General features: G+C 37.6%; 2 protein-coding genes across 2 annotated transcripts in view; one reads left to right on the forward strand and one right to left on the reverse strand.

Annotated features, from left to right (window-relative positions):
- Positions 1–17,801, reverse strand: part of LOC134678389 (protein vav) — a 59,805-nt gene extending 42,004 nt beyond the window's left edge. The window contains exons 1-4 of the mRNA XM_063536947.1: positions 17,423–17,801; positions 8,337–8,512; positions 7,752–7,811; positions 6,875–7,037 (exon numbers count right to left, since the gene is read on the reverse strand). Coding sequence (XP_063393017.1) covers positions 6,875–7,037; positions 7,752–7,811; positions 8,337–8,512; positions 17,423–17,641 — 618 coding nt within the window. The 5' untranslated portion in view covers positions 17,642–17,801. The remainder of the gene's footprint in view (positions 1–6,874; positions 7,038–7,751; positions 7,812–8,336; positions 8,513–17,422) is intronic.
- A 249-nt stretch (positions 17,802–18,050) lies between these two features.
- LOC134678193 (spectrin alpha chain) overlaps positions 18,051–20,967 on the forward strand; it is a 47,395-nt gene continuing 44,478 nt past the window's right edge. The window contains exon 1 of the mRNA XM_063536654.1: positions 18,051–18,180. The gene's annotated coding sequence lies outside the window, so the exon portion shown is untranslated. The remainder of the gene's footprint in view (positions 18,181–20,967) is intronic.

A 20,967-nucleotide genomic window follows, 5' to 3' on the forward strand; every position in this document is an offset into this window, starting at 1 on the left:
AATTTAACCATACGCAATAATAACTTACGACTCTTTGGAATGGGTGAACAGACAACGTACCGAAGTGCATCGCGGAAAAGCCTTCTGCACGCTTTTATTCGACTTTTCATGAGCATACGCCGCACGCTGGCATTTTGGGGGCATGTCTTTTAGTAAGGTTCAAAAATCAATTTTCGAGTTGTCAGAATAAAGTATTTGTACTTATTATTGGGACCTAGTATTTGTAATATGCGATATCCATTCAATTTTAAATAAAAATAAGATTGAATAGTATGTTGTATAGGTACCTATTATGCGTATAATATATTATTTATATTTTTTTCCAAATTATTGGTTTAGTCTATAAGGTTCTTCGTCATGTCAGCTATTTATTAGATTTCTTAACTGTCCACTTAAATGCGCTTATCACTTCAAAGAGTATTTACACATTTAAGATTGAGACATGATAACGGGTATGTTACAAATACTAAGTACATACTCGTAACTTAAGATGTTTATTTTGACTATTTTGTAAACCTTGACATGACCCAATTGAGGTGCCCGCAAAATGCCCGCTGGAGTGCGACCTATGTTTATGAGATTATAAATAAACAACAATACATTGTAATCATACATCCAAGTGTATGTTTTGGACAATAACGTCTTCTTCAATATCGAATTTCTATTTTTATTACAGATTAACAGTTATGTATTTGCTAAAATTAGGGCTCAAAAAGGATTAGGAACAGATATAGAAATAGCGCAGGTTTTTTACCTTTTACCTCAATTACTCTAAAAATATACCTACTTCTGTTTAAAATAGGGTATTTTCCTACTAGTCAAAACAGTTACCTTTTTAGAATAGAATAGAATGTTTAGAACTGTCAAAACGATTTGGTAATATGGAATTTATATGAAACATTACATCGTGACGTCACGGTCAACTCTCCTACTTTTTATATTTCTATCCGATTTATTAAATACATATAACTTTTGTTTAAAAATAACTCCCATCTGTGTTTTTCTAACAATTATCTGGTGCTTTATTTCATGCATGGTGTAAAATAATTTATTTTAAATACAGTATAATACCCTATTCTGCCCGTCAGATCCCTCAGCTATGTGACTAGCTATTTTATACTAAAATTATACTGCTTTGGTATGCAGAGTAACAATAACGATATACAACTGAAAATGAAAATAAATCTCAATTAGACATTTAGTACATAAAATAAAATACACCCGACGAATCTGAAGAGTATATTTTCAGCGTAATTGAGACAAACGGACATATTTTCCGTGGCAAGTTCCGCGCGGCGCGCCATACATTTGTTTCCAACTCATTTCTCGGTTTCACGCCTCCTCTAAGGGAAATATTTTTAAGGAGTTTTACGATAAGATAATTTACTTCGAGTGGGCCCTTGTGAGTAGGTATCGGCTTAAATTTCCTTAAAATGGTTATATTAATACATAATCAATATTGGCTTGTTTAGTAGGCTTAACACAGGAAATCCGTGAGAGTAACTATATCTCCCGCGAGATAGACTCCTCGTCTTTTACCGGCTGTATTAATTAGAGTGGGACGCATAGTCTACCTCGCCCCGCGGCGCTTTTGTGCCAAGCCTTCAGAATATTTCATCTCACATTTCTTATTGGCCTTGGATTTCTAAAAGCGTGCCGAAAGCTTTCAAAATAATAATTATAAAAAAACTCTTCAGTAAAAGCTTGATACACGAAAGATAATTTAAACCAAGTACAAAACAATATTTACAACTACTTATTAAAAACATTGCAAAAATATGCCACACTAAAACTAAAACACAAATCTTAAATAATGGATTACATACGAAAATTAATAAAAAAAACCGGGCAAGTGCGAGTCGGACTGGCGCACGAAGGGTTCCGTACCATAAAGCAAAAAAAAAAACGGAAAAAATGCAAAAAGAAAACGGTCACCCATCCAAGTACTGACCACGCCCGACGTTGCTTAACTTTGGTCAAAAATCACGTTTGCTGTATGGGAGCCCCACTTAAATCTTTATTTTATTCTGTTTTTAGTATTTGTTGTTATAGCGGCAACAGAAATACATCATCTGTGAAAATTTCAACTGTCTAGCAATCACGGTTCGTGAGATACAGCCTGGTGACAGACAGACGGACGGACGGACGGACGGACGGACAGCGAAGTCTTAGTAATAGGGTCCCGTTTTACCCTTTGGGTACGGAACCCTAAAAACAACTACTAGACTACATATTTAAGGTGTATCAGGGTAACTTCAAAAAGGCAATAATTTTGAACATCTCTATTCTAGAAGCATAGCAGAGTACTAAATATACAATATATTAAACTATTCAAACATTTCAAATGAAAATTGAAAAGCAAGTTAAAGGAAACCTTAAAAGTCTAAACTACAATGTACCTCAGAACCAAACAGTCGTATGTGGAACGCGAATGACCAACACACCTGTCTCCTGGTTTTTGAGCGCTTTCATATCGATTTATTATAAGTTTCATTGTGTCGATACATATCAAAACCAATTAGGCGCAGATCGTTGCGAGCTTTGTACGGTCCGCCTATTTACCTACCTGTACACTCCTTTTTCGATGAAAAAGTTTAGTTTATACTAGCCGGCTGCAAGTGGCCCGCGAACCTCTCACTTGCGGCCCGCGAGCCTCCCTGGCTATTTTGTATGTAATACTGACAATATCTGATAAAGTCATAAATATTAACAAAGTGCGGCCCGCGTCAACTTCGTTAGCTACTATGTGGCCCTTGGCTGCTAAAAGGTTGCCGACCGCTGGTTTATACAGTCAGCGTCAAAAAGATAGTGTCAGCCAACGTGGCCAAATATATCGGGGCACATCCTTATTTCTAATAAGAACGGTGTGTGTTTCGATATATTTGGCAGCATCTTTTTAATACCACTTTGGTTGCAAACAAGCATACGGCCCGCCTGACGGTAAGAGATCACCGTAGCCTATGGACTCCGGTAACTCCAGGGGTATTACATGCGCGTTGATGACCCTTGGCAGTGTATTGTATTTACTTATTGTAAATATGTACTTTTTATTTTAAACCGATCTATTTTGGGTTCTCATCTATGTAAGTTTGAGTTGAATTACCTAGCCTGCGGGGCACAACGTTAAGCTATAAACCTATTGACGTACACGTGTCCGAAAATGTCCAACAATCTAACATTAATTCGGCACAGAAATAGTTCAAATTAAATACAGATTCTGCGGTATTAGCTTTTGATATGCATTGAACACTTCACGATCAAAAGTTCGCTACCTGATCCATTCAAATATAAACCCAATACCTTTTGAGACAGGGTGCATTCACCCTAACAACTCCTTCATAGTAATCTACCAATCAAAAATGTACTCTTATGACTTTGATATTGAGTTGAGTTTTGAATGAACGGTGCGCAGCGTTACGAATGGCAAACAATGTTCTTTGGTAAAACAGAAATTGTGATACCGATTACCGAGAATTTGGGTTAGTTTGTAAATACAGAAATAAAGAGCTAATACGACTAATATCACAATAGATAGAATAACTAGGTACAACCCAATTACAACCCAAATTTTTAGTGAGACAACATTGTTTCATCATTCGTTTTAAATGTACTTTAAAACATAGTATGTACATATTATGCTGGACAGTCAAGTAGGCGTGATAAATTAAATACTCGATCAGTAAGTTTCATAAAATATATCGCAACCAATTTTATGAAAAAAGTTCGGTGGTCCACTATTTACTACCTAAAGCAGGCCACTGAGGAGCCTTCTAAATGGATGCCGTTACAATGGATTCATAGAAATGGACGGCATCCTAATACATATTAAACATTGTAAGTTTTTGACATTCACGGACCGATTTTGGATTGCAGCCACGCTATTTGGACTGTTGGAGGGCTCGTCAGTGGCCACCTTAAGTTTTAGTTTCTTTCGATTGGTGTAGGTATAATTTCATGTGATTTTCGTGACACAATGGTGTGATTTAACTTGTGAAGAATAACATACACCTACTTAATTAAAATTATTGTTGCACGCCGCTATGAAGAATAAGAGGCTTATAACTTATAAGTAATAATTTACAATAAGTACATCACCTCGTGTATCTCCGTAGGTTTGTAGATACACGAGTATCTTTCTACAAACCAAATTTCACTCCATGAATTCATGGATAGTATATAATAAGAGATTTCTAAGATTTTGCCGACACATTACACGGACGTCAAACTGAAATAGTTTAGTTCCACTTTATCATAAAAAGCTGAACGGATATCTTATTGATTTTGAATGGTCAATAGGTAGAAATCGTGATAATATTGCTGTTACTTTCTAAGAATCGTAATATGTTTGAAGTAAGAATGAATGCGTAGGTATCCTCAACGTGGCTCTTACCGAATGAAAAGAAAACTCGTTTAAGAATATAATTATATTTGTTGAATTGAATAAAATTTAGAACTTTGTATGTATTCGTTCATAATGTAATGAATTCCATTATGTTATGTTACGAAAAGGTCGAAAATCCATATAAATGTATATGTAATTTTCGTTAAACAAATAATTAATTTAATTACGAGTAAGCGAGAATTATGGCTCAATTATGAGATTAATGATCTAAACTACCTATCTACAGTTGCCAACAGACATATCGGAGCGGCCGAGGTACTTAAAAATATCTGAACACGCACCCCAACCCCTTGACAAATAAATCTCAACACGCCTTGATAAAGGTGTGTTCAGATATCCGTGAGCACCTTGGTCACAAATATTTTGAAATCCAAAATTTCACAGCATATTTTTTTCTTCCTTCTCGCGTCCTAGTTCTAGGGCTCTCGATAAAATTGCAAGTAGACCACAAAGGCCTTTGTATCTACCAAAGATTGTCGCTCGGCGTTCCACGTCCCTATTTGCGATACGTAACTAAGAGCGCTCTTAAGTGATATCTGTGGGCCTTAATACTTCACAATACGGTTTAAAATATGTCAGACAACAATAGCACCAAAAGCAACATTCTTAACTGACCTATGTCAATCCTTAGTCCGTTGCAATACGTACTAAGAATAGTCAGTTAAAAGTGTCGACGATAGTGCCGTGGCCGTCCTCATGTCAATTAGTCTCATTAGCCAACGCTTCAACGCTCATGTTAGCCTAGTATTTTTAAATCCGGACTATTCAAGTAAGTAACATGTTTCTAGGTTTTATATGTTTATAATATTTATTTTAGTGGTTTGCAATTTAGTCCTATTCTATTAGCGAGTACTGAAATAGTTGTTTTATGTAATTTAGTGATGCATTGAAGAGTTAAATTTAGTGACGAGTTTATACGGGAGAAAGATATGATTAATGAGTTTCTTGACTATGTTCAGGGGCCATAGCCAAAATAGGTTTTGTCAGATAGTGGACCTCTGAACACAGGTAAATTTGTATTCACATAAAATGATCCATTTTCATTGCTAAGTGTATTTATTATTTAATCGAGCATAGTTAACTGACCAGCTGCAATATGAAATATAGTTATAGCGTCTGTAAGGGTAGTACACTAGAACTTCGACTATCGGAACCCGGTGTTTCGTATTTTATCGTTAATATGAACAGGGACACATGAATAAATTCCTTCAACGAGTCTCCCAAGGTCCCAGTTACTTCGGATTATCGAAGTTCTACTGTATGCTGTTTAGGGAATGCAAATCGGTTATTTTTTGTATGGAAATAACCGCGGTTTCGGTTAAAAACCGATTATTTCCATACAAAAAATAACCGATTTGCATTCCCTAATGCTGTTGATACTCTACAAGTTCTACAACCCGGTTGTTAGCGGGGCAGCGGCTAAACAAGTGATGGTAACATATTGCTACTACTTTCACTCTAGCTTCGAACATACAAGTGTGAAAGAGATGTTATCGACAGGTCGTCAGTTTTTTTTATCATTTTGTGAGGCTATTTGAGATTTTGTTGACTACCCTTACTTGCGCTAAAGTCAGAAGTGTTAACATTATCATTATAGTAAGGCAAAACGCACACATTAGCTTTATCTATAATTTAGGAAATTATTTGACCCAAGGATTTTACGAAATGAGAAGTGGCTAAGGGAACAGAATGTGGATAAAATTATATAAAGTAATCTAGAATGTAACTATTTTTACTAATACAAGTTAAAATTTCTTTAATATTTGGCGATATCAAACGTATCAGTTGCAAACGTAAATAAAAGGAAAAACTATATATCATAATAATTTCTCCCTTTTTTTAAGTCAATTTTCTTAAAAAAAGGGTCTGTTGTTATGATTATCAACAAATTTCCTTTTCGAAACGCATAGGGACTTCTATTTGCTTTCCCTCACCTTTTTTCGGAGAGATGAAAGAAAAACAAATGCCGCTAGCGCGCGCGTTCCGCCCATCAAAACTACTAACACTCAAACTCAACTGGCTATCTGCAAATCTTATTCTTTTCCAATCATTGACGTATATATACTATATATCTCAAGACTGGCCTTACGAGCAATAAGAATGGGGCATGAACAGGGCCAGTACAGCGGTGTGACATCGCTACATCGCGATTGGTTGATGAGTTCGCATCACCCACGCGATTGGTTGATGAGTTCGCATCGCGCGCGATTGGTCGCAACTAGTTGCGTTAGGCTGCACGATTGGCTCGTATTCTCTGCTCGTGAGTGACACCGCTGAACTAGTACCATATTTAGCGCCCGTAAGGCCAGTCCTTAGATATAATTCGTCAATGTTTCCAATAAGGTTTACAATATCCTCCTAAGTCCTAATGTCCTTTTAAAAGAATAAATTCAGTTTTTTTTACTCTACAAAGGAAGATTCCAAATTCAAAAGTCAATGACTCTGGGACTCAGGATAGATCAGCCAAGTCACCTCAGGTAAAGCCGACGTGAACTTGACGTAGCACAGGTCCTCGTATATCTCCTCGACGCGGTCCTCGCAGGAGGCGCTGGGTATCGTGAACTGGACCCAGGGGACTTCGGGCGTGGTCGTGTGCGGGCACTCGAGTCTCCTCGGCGTCTCGAGCGAGACAGCGCTGGACGGTGTGTTGGTAAAGTTGGTGGTATAACCTTTCGTATGCTCGGAGTCACGGTAACGCTCTGACCGTTGGTAGGTCTTATATAAATACTTTGCTAATCCGCGAAATTAGTAAAATATTATTTGTGCAATAATTTTACATCGGCATACGAAGGGTTAAGGCTAGAACTCGATTAATTTTTTAAGAATAATCATTTTTTGTCGAAGCTCGCTTGAGGTTGCTTAACCTTTTAACCGCCGTAGACTGATATATAACTTATACATTGTATAAGACAAACAAAATCGGGCTCATTTCGCCGCGGTCGTCCGCGGTTCGTACTGCCCGCGACACGAGCACGCTCGGTGACAAATTCTATGGCGGCTAAAAGGTTAATAAAAGTCTCATGAACCGAAATTATTTAATTACAAAAATAGAAAAAAATCGCCGCTTCCGATAACACTCAAATTTGAGACCATTTGGAACATTTGTAAGTTTCGGCAGTCCAATCGCTCTAAACCAACTGAGCTGCCGAAACTTACCAGAAGCGTGCGAATTCTTTCTATTTCTCCCTTTTTTTACACGCTTTAGGGAGGCACAATAAAATTCGCCAATGTTTTTCAGTTAAACATCATTAGACATATTTTTCTAGATAAAAAAAATTGTCCTGAAAGAAAGTCGTTGATATTAATTACTAAATATAAAGGAAGAAAGAGAAATGTAAAGAGTACTTACACGGACTGCAAATCTTTGTATATATCTTCCTCCGACTGTGTCCTGTGAGCCGAGAAAGGCCTGCAAACAATATTCACAGTTAGAGCTGATTTAGACGCGACGCGATTTTGATTACATTGCGGATTGTTGGTTACGTCCAATTGAACCGACCGATCAAAAACAGCAATGTAATGCATCTCCCATGCGAGTTCTCGCATCTTCTAAATGAGTCCTTCCTTACAGATACTTTCAAGTTTAAAATGTATATTTATTGTTTATATTAGAAAGGAAACCAAGTACTCAGCTAGTTACCGTTAAAATGAGCGTAACTTCGATTATATGGCGGCAGCTAGGTTCATGTGACTCTTAAAATTTTGACCGATCAAAGGAGCCACTTGGATCAAAGATGGGAGTTCGACAGGTCGAACAGCATAGATGGGTCGAAAAGGTCCGTCTCACGCAGCTCGAACTGCCTACTCGTCGCACATTTTGAGGAACAATGATCCCTTTAGTAATTTGTGACATTGACTTGGCTTCCCCAATATACACAGGACTCGTTAAAATGTTGACAGATCAAAGGAGCCACTTGGATCAAAGATAACTTACTTGATGCCCTTAGCGAGTGCCTTGGGACATTGACTCAGCTTCGCCAACGTGCACAGGACGCGATGGAAGTTCGACAGGTCGAACAGCATGGAGGGGTCGAAGAGGTCCGTCTCACGGAGCTCGAACACCTCGTCGCACATTTTGAGGAACACTTTGATGTTCCTCATGCAGAGGAACTGTGAACAAACAAAAACGTCATTAACTTTTTTAGTACATTCGCCATCAGATATATTGGAACGGCTAAGGCGCTCACAAATATCTGAACACGCCTCTATTGTCAGGGCGTTAGAGCGCACTCTAACTGTTCAGATATTGTGAACACCTTTGCCGTTCCGATATATCTGATAGCGACTGTACTTATGAGTTAAAGTTAGACTACCTCTCCACAGGGATGGAGATGAGAGATATGCGGGAATCAACCGATAACTTTGGTTGTAATCCACTAGATGTCATGGCGTTAGAGTACGTGTGCCTGTGCCTACATTATGGAACACCTTGACCGCTCCGATATATCTATTGGAGCCTGTAAACAGTAAACATCATTTCTAATGCTGTGATTACAGATGACATGTCTGATGCGTTATTTTTTATTCTCATGCAAAATAGGCATTTATCATATCCTTCGACGCAATCGGTGTTTGCGGCGCACTTTGCGCACGTTTCCTTAACTGATGTCTATCTTACGTACGTACTCGTAGTATGTATAGTATACTCAGTGTTCAAACGGATATTGATATCTGTACGAGATAGCACTGCACTGCCATTGTTAACTGCAGATTATCGACCAATGCAAGCCTGCTGTTCATTCGCCACCAGATGTATAGGAGCGGCCAAGATGCTCAAAAATATCTAACTAAATATGATAACACGCACTAACGTCTTGATAATAGAGGTCTTTTCAGATATTTATGTACGCCTGGACCATTCTGATATATTTGATGGAGACTGTTTAAAACGATCTCATCATCATCGTCATCTCAGCCATATAAGACGTCCACTGCTGAACATAGGCCTCCCCCTTGGACCTCCATTCGTACCGGTTGGAAGCGACCCGCATCCAGCGTCTTCCGGCGGCCTTAACAAGCCTGCCCAAACGATCTGCAGGCGCTTATTCTTGCAACATTAAATCTCGTCTGCTTGGCTACTTCTGTGCTTTGCTACTGAATATAGGGGAGGGTTATCCTTAATATTCATAAGGACCCTTCTCTGATGGAAAGCCACATATGATTAAACGTATTCGTATTACGAGTACTACTGTACTATTATCTACTAGCGACGCGCCCCGGGTTCGCACGGGTTATCAAATTATATATCTAAACCTTTCTCAAGAATCACTCTATTGATAGGTGAAAACTGCATGAAAATCCGTTCAGTAGTTTTTGAGTTTATAGTAAACAAACACACAAACGGACATTGCTTTATTTATAAGGTGTAGTGATTCCGTATTCGTACCAGGCCCCGTAGACAAGATTCCAATCGCTAACGCTATGTAGCGAAAGAAACGCAACTGTCTCTGTCACACGAATATGGAAGAGTGATAGAGAGACACAAAGCGATTCGATAGCGAAGCGCAAGCGATCGTCTTCTTGGCTAGGCCGCCAGCTAAAGAAGTCTTTTGTGAATGCTTCTCAGAACAGATAAGTACGCTATCTTTGGGAAGGCAGTCATTACCATGACAGTTGCGATGGCAGATATTGAGCGATTTAATCTAAAGTGGTTCTGAGGTAAACAAAATGTAGTAATCCGTTATTCAATAAAAGTATCTAATAGAGTTAGACCAAGCTATGAAATTATGACTTTTAAAATAACAGGTTCACAGTTCTGTTAGTCCGTGCTATTAAAATCGCTGCCAACTTAAGGTTCCGTCACACAACGCGTTTATGGGCGGGGCGTGAGCGTTTTATATGTAAAAGCGGCGCGCTCTGCTCATAGCCATGTCAGATAAATTTCAGTCCATACAAAAGTTTGCACAATTATGCAAGGTTTTCAGCAAATAAATAAATATTAGGGGACATTACACAGATCGGCCTAGCCCCAAACTAAGCAAAGCTTGTACTATGGGTGCCAGGCGACGATATAAATACATACTTATATAGATAAATACATACTTACTTAAATAAATAAATAATAAATAAATAAATATTTAAATAAATATTATAGGACAATTTTACACAGATCAACCTAGTCCCACAGTAAGCTCAATAAGGCTTGTGTTGTGGGTACTAGACGACGATATATATAATATACACATATATAATACACATATACTTAATTATATACATCGAAAACACCCATGACTCAGGAACAAATAAATATCTGTGTTCATCACACAAATGAATGCCCTTACCGGGATTCGAACCCAGGACCATCGGCTTCACAGGCAGGGTACCCACTAGGCCAGATCGGTCGTCATTCTAAGAAATGTTCTAAGAGTCGCGGGCAGATGTTAGACTGGGTATATTTATATATTGCATGTAGTGTTAAATTTTACATCATATATTTAATGAACTTATATGTAAGTAAAGTAAGTAATGAGGAAGGAAACCAATGTTTTACCTTGTTTGTTAGCTTTTTACCTTAAAGCGATTTTATTAATTAAGGTGTTCAACTGAAGTGGCCCTAATAGTCCGGGAGCCGGCTGCATGAAACAAACCTCATCAAAAAATAGAATATACCTACCCTGTAGAGGTACCTGACATTTAGTAGATTCCAACGCACTTGGTCGGCCTAGGCTTAACCTGGCAGATTTTGTACAAATGGCAAAAACGTTGGACAAAAATTCATCAAAAAAAACCTCATCGAAAAATAGAATGAAACTTGTATGGTAGGATACCTGACCTTGAGGACAGTAAAAAAAAAGTGGTCGGCCTCACCTTAGCCTGGCAGTTTTTGCAGTCCGACCAGATTTATTGGGTCACGTGAGAGCTACAATTTACCTCATCGAAAAATAGAATGAAACAAACGGATTATAATAGCTAAAATAAGCCTGTCGACGTATGTCTTGGTCGGCCTCACCTTATCCTGGCAGTTTTTGCAGTCCGACCAGATTTATAAAAAAATCATCAAAAAATTTTTATCGAAAAATCGTATGAAACTTGTATGGTACGATAGCTGCCTTTGAGAACAGTAAAAAAAAAAGTGGTCGGCCAAATCCTGTGTTGGCAGGTTCCTGTGTCCGACCAATTTTGTGGTACCACGTAAGAGCTACAATTTACCTCATCGAAAAATAGAATGAAACAAACGGATTATAATAGCTAAAATAAGCCTGTTGACGTATGTCTTGGTCGGCCTCACCTTAACCTGGCAGTTTTTGCAGTCCGACCAAATTTATAAAAAAAACATCAAAAAATTTTTATTGAAAAATCGTATGAAACTTGTATGGTAAGATAGCTGCCTTTGAGGACAGTAAAAAAAAAGTGGTCGGCCAAATCCTTTGTTGGCAGGTTCCTGTGTCCGACCAATTTTGTGGTACCACGTGAGAGCTACAATTTACCTCAACGAAAAATAGAATGAAACAAACGGATAATAATAGCTAAAATAAGCCTGTTGACGTAGGTCTTGGTCGGCCTCACCTTAACCTGGCAGTTTTTGCAGTCCGACTAAATTTATAAAAAAAACATCAAAAATTTTTTATCGAAAAATCGTATGAAACTTGTATGGTACGATAGCTGCCTTTGAGGACAGTAAAAAAAAAGTGGTCGGCCAAATCCTGTGTTGGCAGGTTCCTCTGTTCGACCAATTTTGTGGTACCACGTGAGAGCTACAATTTACCTCATCGAAAAATAGAATGAAACAAACGGATTATAATAGCTAAAATAAGCCTGTTGACGTATGTCTTGGTCGGCCTCACCTTAACCTGGCAGTTTTTGCAGTCCGGCCAAATTTATAAAAAAATCATCAAAAAAATTTTATCGAAAAATCGTGTGAAACTTGTATGGTACGATAGCTGCCTTTGAGGACAGTAATAAAAAAGTGGTTGGCCAAATCCTGTGTTGGCAGGTTCCTGTGTCCGACCAATTTTGTGGTACCACGTGAGAGCTACAATTTACCTCATCGAAAAATAGAATGAAACAAACGGATTATAATACCTAAAATAAACCTGTTGACGTATGGCTTGGTCGGCCTCACCGTAGCCTGGCAGTTTTTGCAGTCCGACCAAATTTGTGATACCACGTGACAGCTAGAATAGGACCAAACATGCTGTATTCCATACGCATCATGACTTTGTGTACCTATCTGATGGGCGGGCGTATATGAAACGCCTTCTTGTACGTGCAGGTGATCCAGGTATACACCAAAGCTTAGTTTTCAATCGAACACTTGTAATATAAGAGGAAAAACTGCACGTGATCCTTCCAAAATTTAAATAAATGGTAAAATGTTCCTCCACGATGTTCTCAACGGGCATCTAGACTGCGTTGGATTGCTGTCACAGTTAGGGCTCCGCGCTCCCACGCGCCGAACTCGTCACACCACACTATTCCATATTCCCTGTCATCGTACCAATTATGGCCAAAATTCTATTCTATTAAATTCTGAGTAGAATCGCACGTACCTATAATAAATCGTTCCAAAACATTGACCCTTTCTTCTCCTCCAGACGTGTTTTCAAATCACAAATTGCAAAGCAACTTTCCTGGTAGTCACGCACTATCACACCCACTTACACACATACACCCACCCACACACACACACACACACACACACACACACACACACACACACACACACACACACACACACACACACACACACACACACACGAACACATAAATTCCAATAAATGCATACAAACTAATAGATTCGCTCGTTTATGTAGGTACTGTATGTATTTTTATTTTACTATTTTTTATTTATTGTTTACGCAAAATTAGAGCTATACCTACTATTTTAGGATTTTTTTTCCAGTTTACAGTTATTATTAATTTTTTCTCTTTTTCCTTGTACCTTAAAGACTTACAAATTAAGTTATACAATTTACGATTCTTGTACAGCACAAGTTACAAGTCTACCCACAGATGATTTTTTACTATGTATAAATTACAGGAAGTTCTGTTATTGGCTATGCTATAAGTTCTCATGTTTTTTGTATATTATTTAATGTAAACGCTGTTGAACTTCTCAATAAATATAAATAAATAAAAATACACAAGATAACCTCACATATATTAAGTGATTATCTTATTGTTATTTCTTCGACTCGCAAAGGCGTTATGTGTCCTTCAAACCATTTGATCTTATACATTTCATCTCTTAATGTCCAGCCACAATGTGTTGCATCAAATTTGATGCAAGTGGATTCTGCCGCACACTGCCACATTGAATTTATGAAAGCCGCCCGTAACAAGCCATACGTCAACAGGGTTATTTTAGCTATTATAATCCGTTTGTTTCATTCTATTTTTCGATGTGGTAAATTGTAACTCTCACGTGGTACCACAAAATTGGTCGGAGACAGGAACCTGCCAACACAGGATTTGGCCGACCATTTTTTTTTACTGTCCTCAAAGGCAGCTATCGTACCATACAAGTTTCATACGATTTTTCGATATAAATTTTTTGATGATTTTTTCATAAATTTGGTTGGACTGCAAACAACTGCCAGGTTAAGGTAAGGCCGACCAAGACATACGTCAACAGGCTTATTTAAGCTATTATAATCCGTTTGTTTCATTCTATTTTTCGATGAGGTAAATTGTAGCTCTCACGTGGTACCACAAAATTGGTCGGACACAGGAACCTGCAAACACAGGATTTGGCCGACCATTTTTTTTTACTGTCCTCAAAGGCAGCTATCGTACCATACAAGTTTCATACGATTTATCGATAAAAAATTTTTGATGATTTTTTTATAAATCTGGTCGGACTGCAAAAACTGCCAGGTTAAGGTGAGGCCGACCAAGACATACGTCAACAGGCTTATTTTAGCTATTATAATCCGTTTGTTTCATTCTATTTTTCGATGAGGTAAATTGTAGCTCTCACGTGACCCAATAAATCTGGTCGGACTGCAAAAACTGCCAGGCTAAGGTGAGGCCGACCACTTTTTTTTTACTGTCCTCAAGGTCAGGTATCCTACCATACAAGTTTCATTCTATTTTTCGATGAGGTTTTTTTTGATGAATTTTTGTCCAACGTTATTGCCATTTGTACAAAATCTGCCAGGTTAAGCCTAGGCCGACCAAGTGCGTTGGAATCTACTAAATGTCAGGTACCTCTACAGGGTAGGTATATTCTATTTTTTGATGAGGTTTGTTTCATGCAGCCGGCTCCCGGACTATAAATAGCCAAGTGGCAAAAAACACTCAATTATAGATCGCCCTCCTACCAACTGGTATTTTAACCCCCTACGCAAAAAGAGGGGTATTCATTATTATTACGTATGACGCCAATAATATATCTCTCTTGTATCTCTGTCTGTGTGTCCGCCTGTGGCATCGTAGCTCTCAAAGATGGACCGATTTGAATCTAATACCTTTAAACGAGTAATATCTGATAGATGGAGTGTTGCTCGGAAAACATATAAAAAGAAATATATTTTAGTTTTGAATATTTTTACGGTTTAGACTCACTTGTTTTAAGTCACTCGGGCGACAACAAAACAAGTGAAAAACAAGTGAGTCTAAACTGTAAAATTATTCAATATTAGTATGTCTCACAACAGTTTAAATTCGAATATTTTAGTTTGTTCTTGGATGTTTTTTATTGAATCAGTTTTGTTTACCAGTTGTTAAGAGCCATAGAAGGTAGGATCCTATAGAAGTGCTATACGCGTGTACAGTAGTCTATAATAGAAATCTAGTGTTGGAGGCCAAGATCCACCTTGGGTCACTGAGCCAGAGAAGTGAGTGAGTGTGAGTTCAAAATACACTGAACATAAGAACTTTATTGTTAAAGAAATACCCCCTTATTCATAAACATGCTACAAACGTCAAATTAGCTAATAATAGTTTGTCCTCATCTGTCATTATGACTTATGTATTTTAGGAAAGACAAGTAAAACATAATTTGACTAATGAAATGAAATGAAAATATTTTATTTCAGACACCAGGTATCCATATTTGACTAAATGGGGCCCGTAAAGTTTTATGAATAAGGGGCTAAGACTATAGATGCGTAGGTCACTTGAAACTACTCACCTTCTTAGCTACTTCTAGTGTTGACTGTACACATCAGTGGCGGCGCGTCTATAAAAGTCGATTCCCACCGGCTTGCCTGTTTTTGGAAGTTTGAGCAGAGTTGTAAAATGTAAAGGAAATATGTAAGCCAAATTAACCCCGGCTTGCCTATGGATATGTTTGACGCGCCGCCACTGGTACACATGGAATTGCATGTGGTTTTTTTTAATAATAGCTATTAAGTGTTTTTATGCGGGTCGCTTCCAACCCGTACGAATGGAGGTCCAAGGGGGAGGCCTATGTTCAGCAATGGACGTGAATGGTGAAGTGTTTTTATATTTAACTTTTTTCATATTATAAACAACCTGAGATGGAAAATAAATAATGCAGCTATACTAATAAGTTTGTAAAGGCTGTTGTTGTAAGGATATGTTTGAAGGGGTTTTTTTTCTTAGTGCTGAGTAAGCTAATAAAATATTATTAGGTTTTGAAGATTTTTTGCATTATGAATGTAAATTATATCATCAAAACAAAATAAACAAAAATGCTTGCAAAAATGTTATTTATATCTATTTAATTGTAGTACATATACTGCACTTTATCTTGGATCCCTCAGATTAGCGAGGTAAGCAGGAGGATGTTTGCATCAATGGGTGCTCTTCGCCGACTACGTAATTTCTTGCCTTTCGCCACGAAAATTGCGCTATCACAATCGCTTCTTATGCCTATATTAGATTATGCCGACACCTGTTATCTGGATCTTACTGAAGACCAGCTTAGTAAACTTGAACGCCTTCAAAATCTTTGTATAAGATTTATATTTGGCCTGCGTAAATTTGACCATATTTCCAACTTTCGTGCCCAGCTCAAGTGGCTCCCTATACGTCTTCGACGTAATTCTCATATCTTAGCTCTTCTCTATAGCATTCTTTTCAACCCCGCTACTCCTTCATACCTTAAAGAACGTTTTAGTTATCTCTCCTCCGTCAGGCCTTCACGGAAATATCAACTTGTTCCCCCTCCTTCTTCTACGAAATTTTATAATGACTCCTTTACGTTTCGAGCTGTTCGTCTGTGGAACAGTCTGCCGTTAGACATTAGGTGTGCTAAAACTCTCCAAAGCTTTAAAAACCTTCTAAAGAATCATTACTTATCTCTTCCTTAATGTGCCCCTGTGTATATAGTATATATTTATATATATATATATATATATTGTGTTTGTATTTTTGTATGTGTTTATATATATGTATATGTATGTTATATATATTAAACTATTTGTTTGTACCTATTGGTACATATTTATATAATTGTATATGACCGAATGTGTAATCTTCTTATTCCTGTAACTTATTTCGTGCACTACCTGTTTTTAAAAGTTTTCTATTCTTTATATCCTGCTACCCCAAGGTTGTCTGGAAGAGATCGCTTACAGCGATAAGACCGCCTGTTGCTACCATTATTTACACTGTAAATCTGTTATTTTATTTTTCTTTGTGGTGCAATAAAGAGTATTTACTTACTTACTTACTTACATAATATGATATCTTTAGTAATATATATTTATTTATATGCATTAAATAGTGTTTTCTTGAATAAATGCTTCTTTGATCATTAAAAAACAGAGGTGAACAGTTCACTATGATGCAAGATGAAAACAATTTTCTGTTAGACCAATTTAGTTAATGTGCTTACATTAACAGGGCAGCATTTAATGAATTTATGAGAACACACATCTCATTCATGCTACAGATACCGTCACGAATATATCGAGGGGACTATTGTATCAATGCCCATTCACTGCTGCATAAATAATTAATGTATTCACCCATTCATGTTATCACCCAAACGGGCAGGAAGTCACTCCTGATTTATGTTTAACAGATGATAAGTTATTTAGAGATACGCTTACGTTACGCGTAGCGTACAAATCGCATCGTCAATGAGCGCGTTAATTGCTAAGGTCAAACCTGGGCCATTTGCGGGCGCTGGTTGACGTCCTTCATGTCCACGCAGCCCGGCTGCAGCACGTTCAGCAGGTTGCACAGCAGCACGCCGTCCCGCAACGTATACGCCAGGTCGTGTATCGTGCTAGTTTCCCAGTTCGCCTTGTGGTCAGGACGTAGCAAGCCACATCTCGTCAGCCAAGACGCGCACTCGCGCCACAGCTCCTCGCCACCCGCCGCCATAATTCACGCAGTGCACATCAAAAGTCACGGCAGCACTGCTTTTTAATAATCAACAAGCCATCATTCAACGAGGGTTAATTGATAATTGACATACAAATTGATACAACAAACACGGGAGCAACAGCACAAGACAAGAGTTCTTTGACAACTGGCCCGGAGTGTTGCTAGATGCGGAATGATTATTTTTTACTTTTAAAACAAAGAGGCTTTGGTTTTTGTGCTGCCAGGCCGGGTTGCCGGTTATAAAAGTGAAGAAATTCACCATCACGACTCAATATTTTACAAAATATTCCTAGTTTTCATCTAGAATGCAATACCCTACCCCGTAACAGTAAAACTCTGTTTAAAATAAAACATGATGAAGTGTGAACAGAAAGCAAACGAAACGCAGCGAAGTCAATCAATGACTCATTTTCCGCTAGGGCAACATTAGTTGTAGGCGGAGTGACGCGAGTGCACGTCGAACGAACGATTTTCTATAAATTTCCCGTTAAAAAGTGATTTCACACACGAATTTCCACTGAAACTCAACGTCTACGGTAAGTTTTTTCTTCTCAGCTCTATTTTTGCTACATTGGATTCCGCACCTATTTCTAAGAGTCTATTTTTCTTATCTGACACACCCATGTATCGCCGAATTCCAATTGCCTTTGCCTTCCCAAATTCATTATGGTGGACAATTGAAACTATAAAAAACTGTCACTCGTAGCATTCATTCTGCATTCGTTCTGCGGAAGTCTATATTTGTCGCCAACGGTGATTATCCTTATTAGGTTTATTTTGGTGCATTACGTCATGGCCGTAATAGGGAAGTAGGTATGCGCTTGCCGGTGATTCCAGCGGCCAGCTCGAATCGTTTGTGCGTGACTACAGCGCGAGCGAGCCGCATACTTTCTATCGATAGTTGCTATTCCCACCGTATCTCGGGCACCCGATAGTGCATAAAAGATTAGGTTGGAAAGGTATGTGCTTATAATGTGCAGTGAACATTAGCAGCTTTAAACTAATTAACGTACTCGATGGCCTCATTTAGTGCTGGAGCCACACCTTGTTTGATTATGGAGATATTGTGAAGTTGCTATTTGGCTCTTACTATATACAAACTAAATTAAATTTGTAAATAGTAAGTATTCTTCTGTTTGTTGAATGGTAAGTAGGTTTTGTGATGAATTAGTATTTTTGTATAATACTGATTGGTATTCTAATCATTCGTCTTCTTTACTTGGATTGGGATAGATTGAGATTTTTTTTGAGTATAGAATTAAATTTATAAATAAATATTGCAGGTAATACAAAATTTCTTTTATTTTACAAATGACTGTTTATGACCTAAATGTCCAATTACACAACCAATATGCCATGATAAGCATTTCAGACATATTTTTAACAAAATACTAAGTTTATGTACCTTAAAATATATATAAAGTGTACTAACAATGAATTAATAACTAGCTTAAATCTAATGCTGGCAGCATTTCCTAGCTGTGTCGTAATGCTGATACATTGTGCAAGGTAGCCGCCAGGTCTTTGGTTGCCAGCGTCCTTGATACAATGCCTCAAGGGCCTATTTTAGATTTAAGCTAGTTATTAATTTCTTTTAGTAACACTACTGTATATATCTTGTTTGTAAATAAAAGTATTTAACTAAAAAAAAAATTAATCAAAAATAGCAAATTTAGGCTTTCTCCACAGACATTTAGTCAATTTCTTTTTTTCTCTTTTTAATATCCTCCAGTTTTATTATATTGCAAAATTTTATATTTAACATGCTTCTTGCCATACTGTTTTGGCCGAAGCATAAGGCAAGAAAAGCTCTCCAAGTCTGCATACCATAACAGTATAATAGTAGGATAAAATAATTAGTGATATAGATAGCCGAGGGATTATAGTAGTGCAATTTAATCAGAAGTATACTTGCAGAGTTATTGAGGTAAAACATTAAAACACGCGCAAGCGTCAAATCTTCCGTCGCAAGTTTCACGGCGCGTCATTTATTGTTTGTACCTTTCTAATTTCCTGGCTTTAAGTTTTCCTCTTAAGGCTGCGTTCCCACCAGAGATGAGTGAGGATGTGTAGCGAAGGATGTGTTTTTAAGAACCAATAGAATCACTGCTTGCTTAGCGAGAAAAACAAATGAAGTGATTGGTTCTTAACAAACACATCCAGTTATGTATCCTTGCACATTAATGCACATCTCTGGTCGAAACGCAGCCTAAGGCCTCTGTATGAACATTTGAGATACATGATACACACATGAGCCACACCCGCATGACTGCATGACGACATACATATGCAGAGAGATTGTAGACTTGATATCTAATAACTATGCACTGTATTGCATTACAGATGGCATTTTGCAATTCAATTTACAATTATGGAGAAATAGGCTTAAAGCTTAAAGGTACCAATCTAAATGGAACTAGATATTATTACTTATTTCCTGGGTTAGATTGATTCTTCCTTTTAGGATTTTTTATGCAAAGTTTGCGTGCGTGTATAGTTGAAATTTTTAAGTTGGCCATTTAGAACTATGAGCACATATTGTCTTAAAAATATGCACACTATTTTGAAACACTTTATTTGATTGAGCTGAAATTTTGAATCAAGATGATTGATGACTGATGACTTAATGACATCAAGCTGGTCTGATGATGGAGACCGCAGGAGGCCATACAAATGCAGTGACATAATAACGCAAGTGTATTGAGTTGAGTTAGGTTCGGGTGAAAAAATGTATGACTGGCAAAAAAAGCTTGTATCAAAAATGAAATGTGAATCGAAAAACTTGTTATTATGTTTCTTGTAGATAGTTACCATGAGCTGCTGATAGAGTTAATTAGCATTTGTATAACTTGAAATTTTAAATCGAAATGTGTTACTAGATAATTACTTTGTTATAACCAACATTGAAGGTTGAGAGCTCTAATCTTCTATTGTGTATTGCCGGGAGTTAAAGCTGTTTTCATAATTCCATAATTAGTTCTAAGGGACCAAACTATTCATAAAATAACAACATTGACACTTCAGAAATAAAATCAGCATCAAATTAGTGAAATTCGCCTTACACTATTACATAGCAACCAATTAATAACAAAACGAACCCAAATTCCTAAGTGATAATGGCCAACCCACCACAAACTTAACATAATTGCCGACGGTGGCGCTCTCATCGCTAGAATCGTCAAGATTAACTTCAAATAGGGTCTATCTCTGTATAGAAACAAACGGTCGTTACGCCCTTTCATAAATTATACATAAAACTCGACGCTAGTTCACTCATTTAGACGTAAGCAAACGTAACTTTGTTGTGCTCTTTATTACAATTA

The sequence above is a fragment of the Cydia fagiglandana genome, chromosome Z, assembly GCF_963556715.1.
Source record: "Cydia fagiglandana chromosome Z, ilCydFagi1.1, whole genome shotgun sequence".
NCBI lineage: Eukaryota > Metazoa > Arthropoda > Insecta > Lepidoptera > Tortricidae > Cydia > Cydia fagiglandana.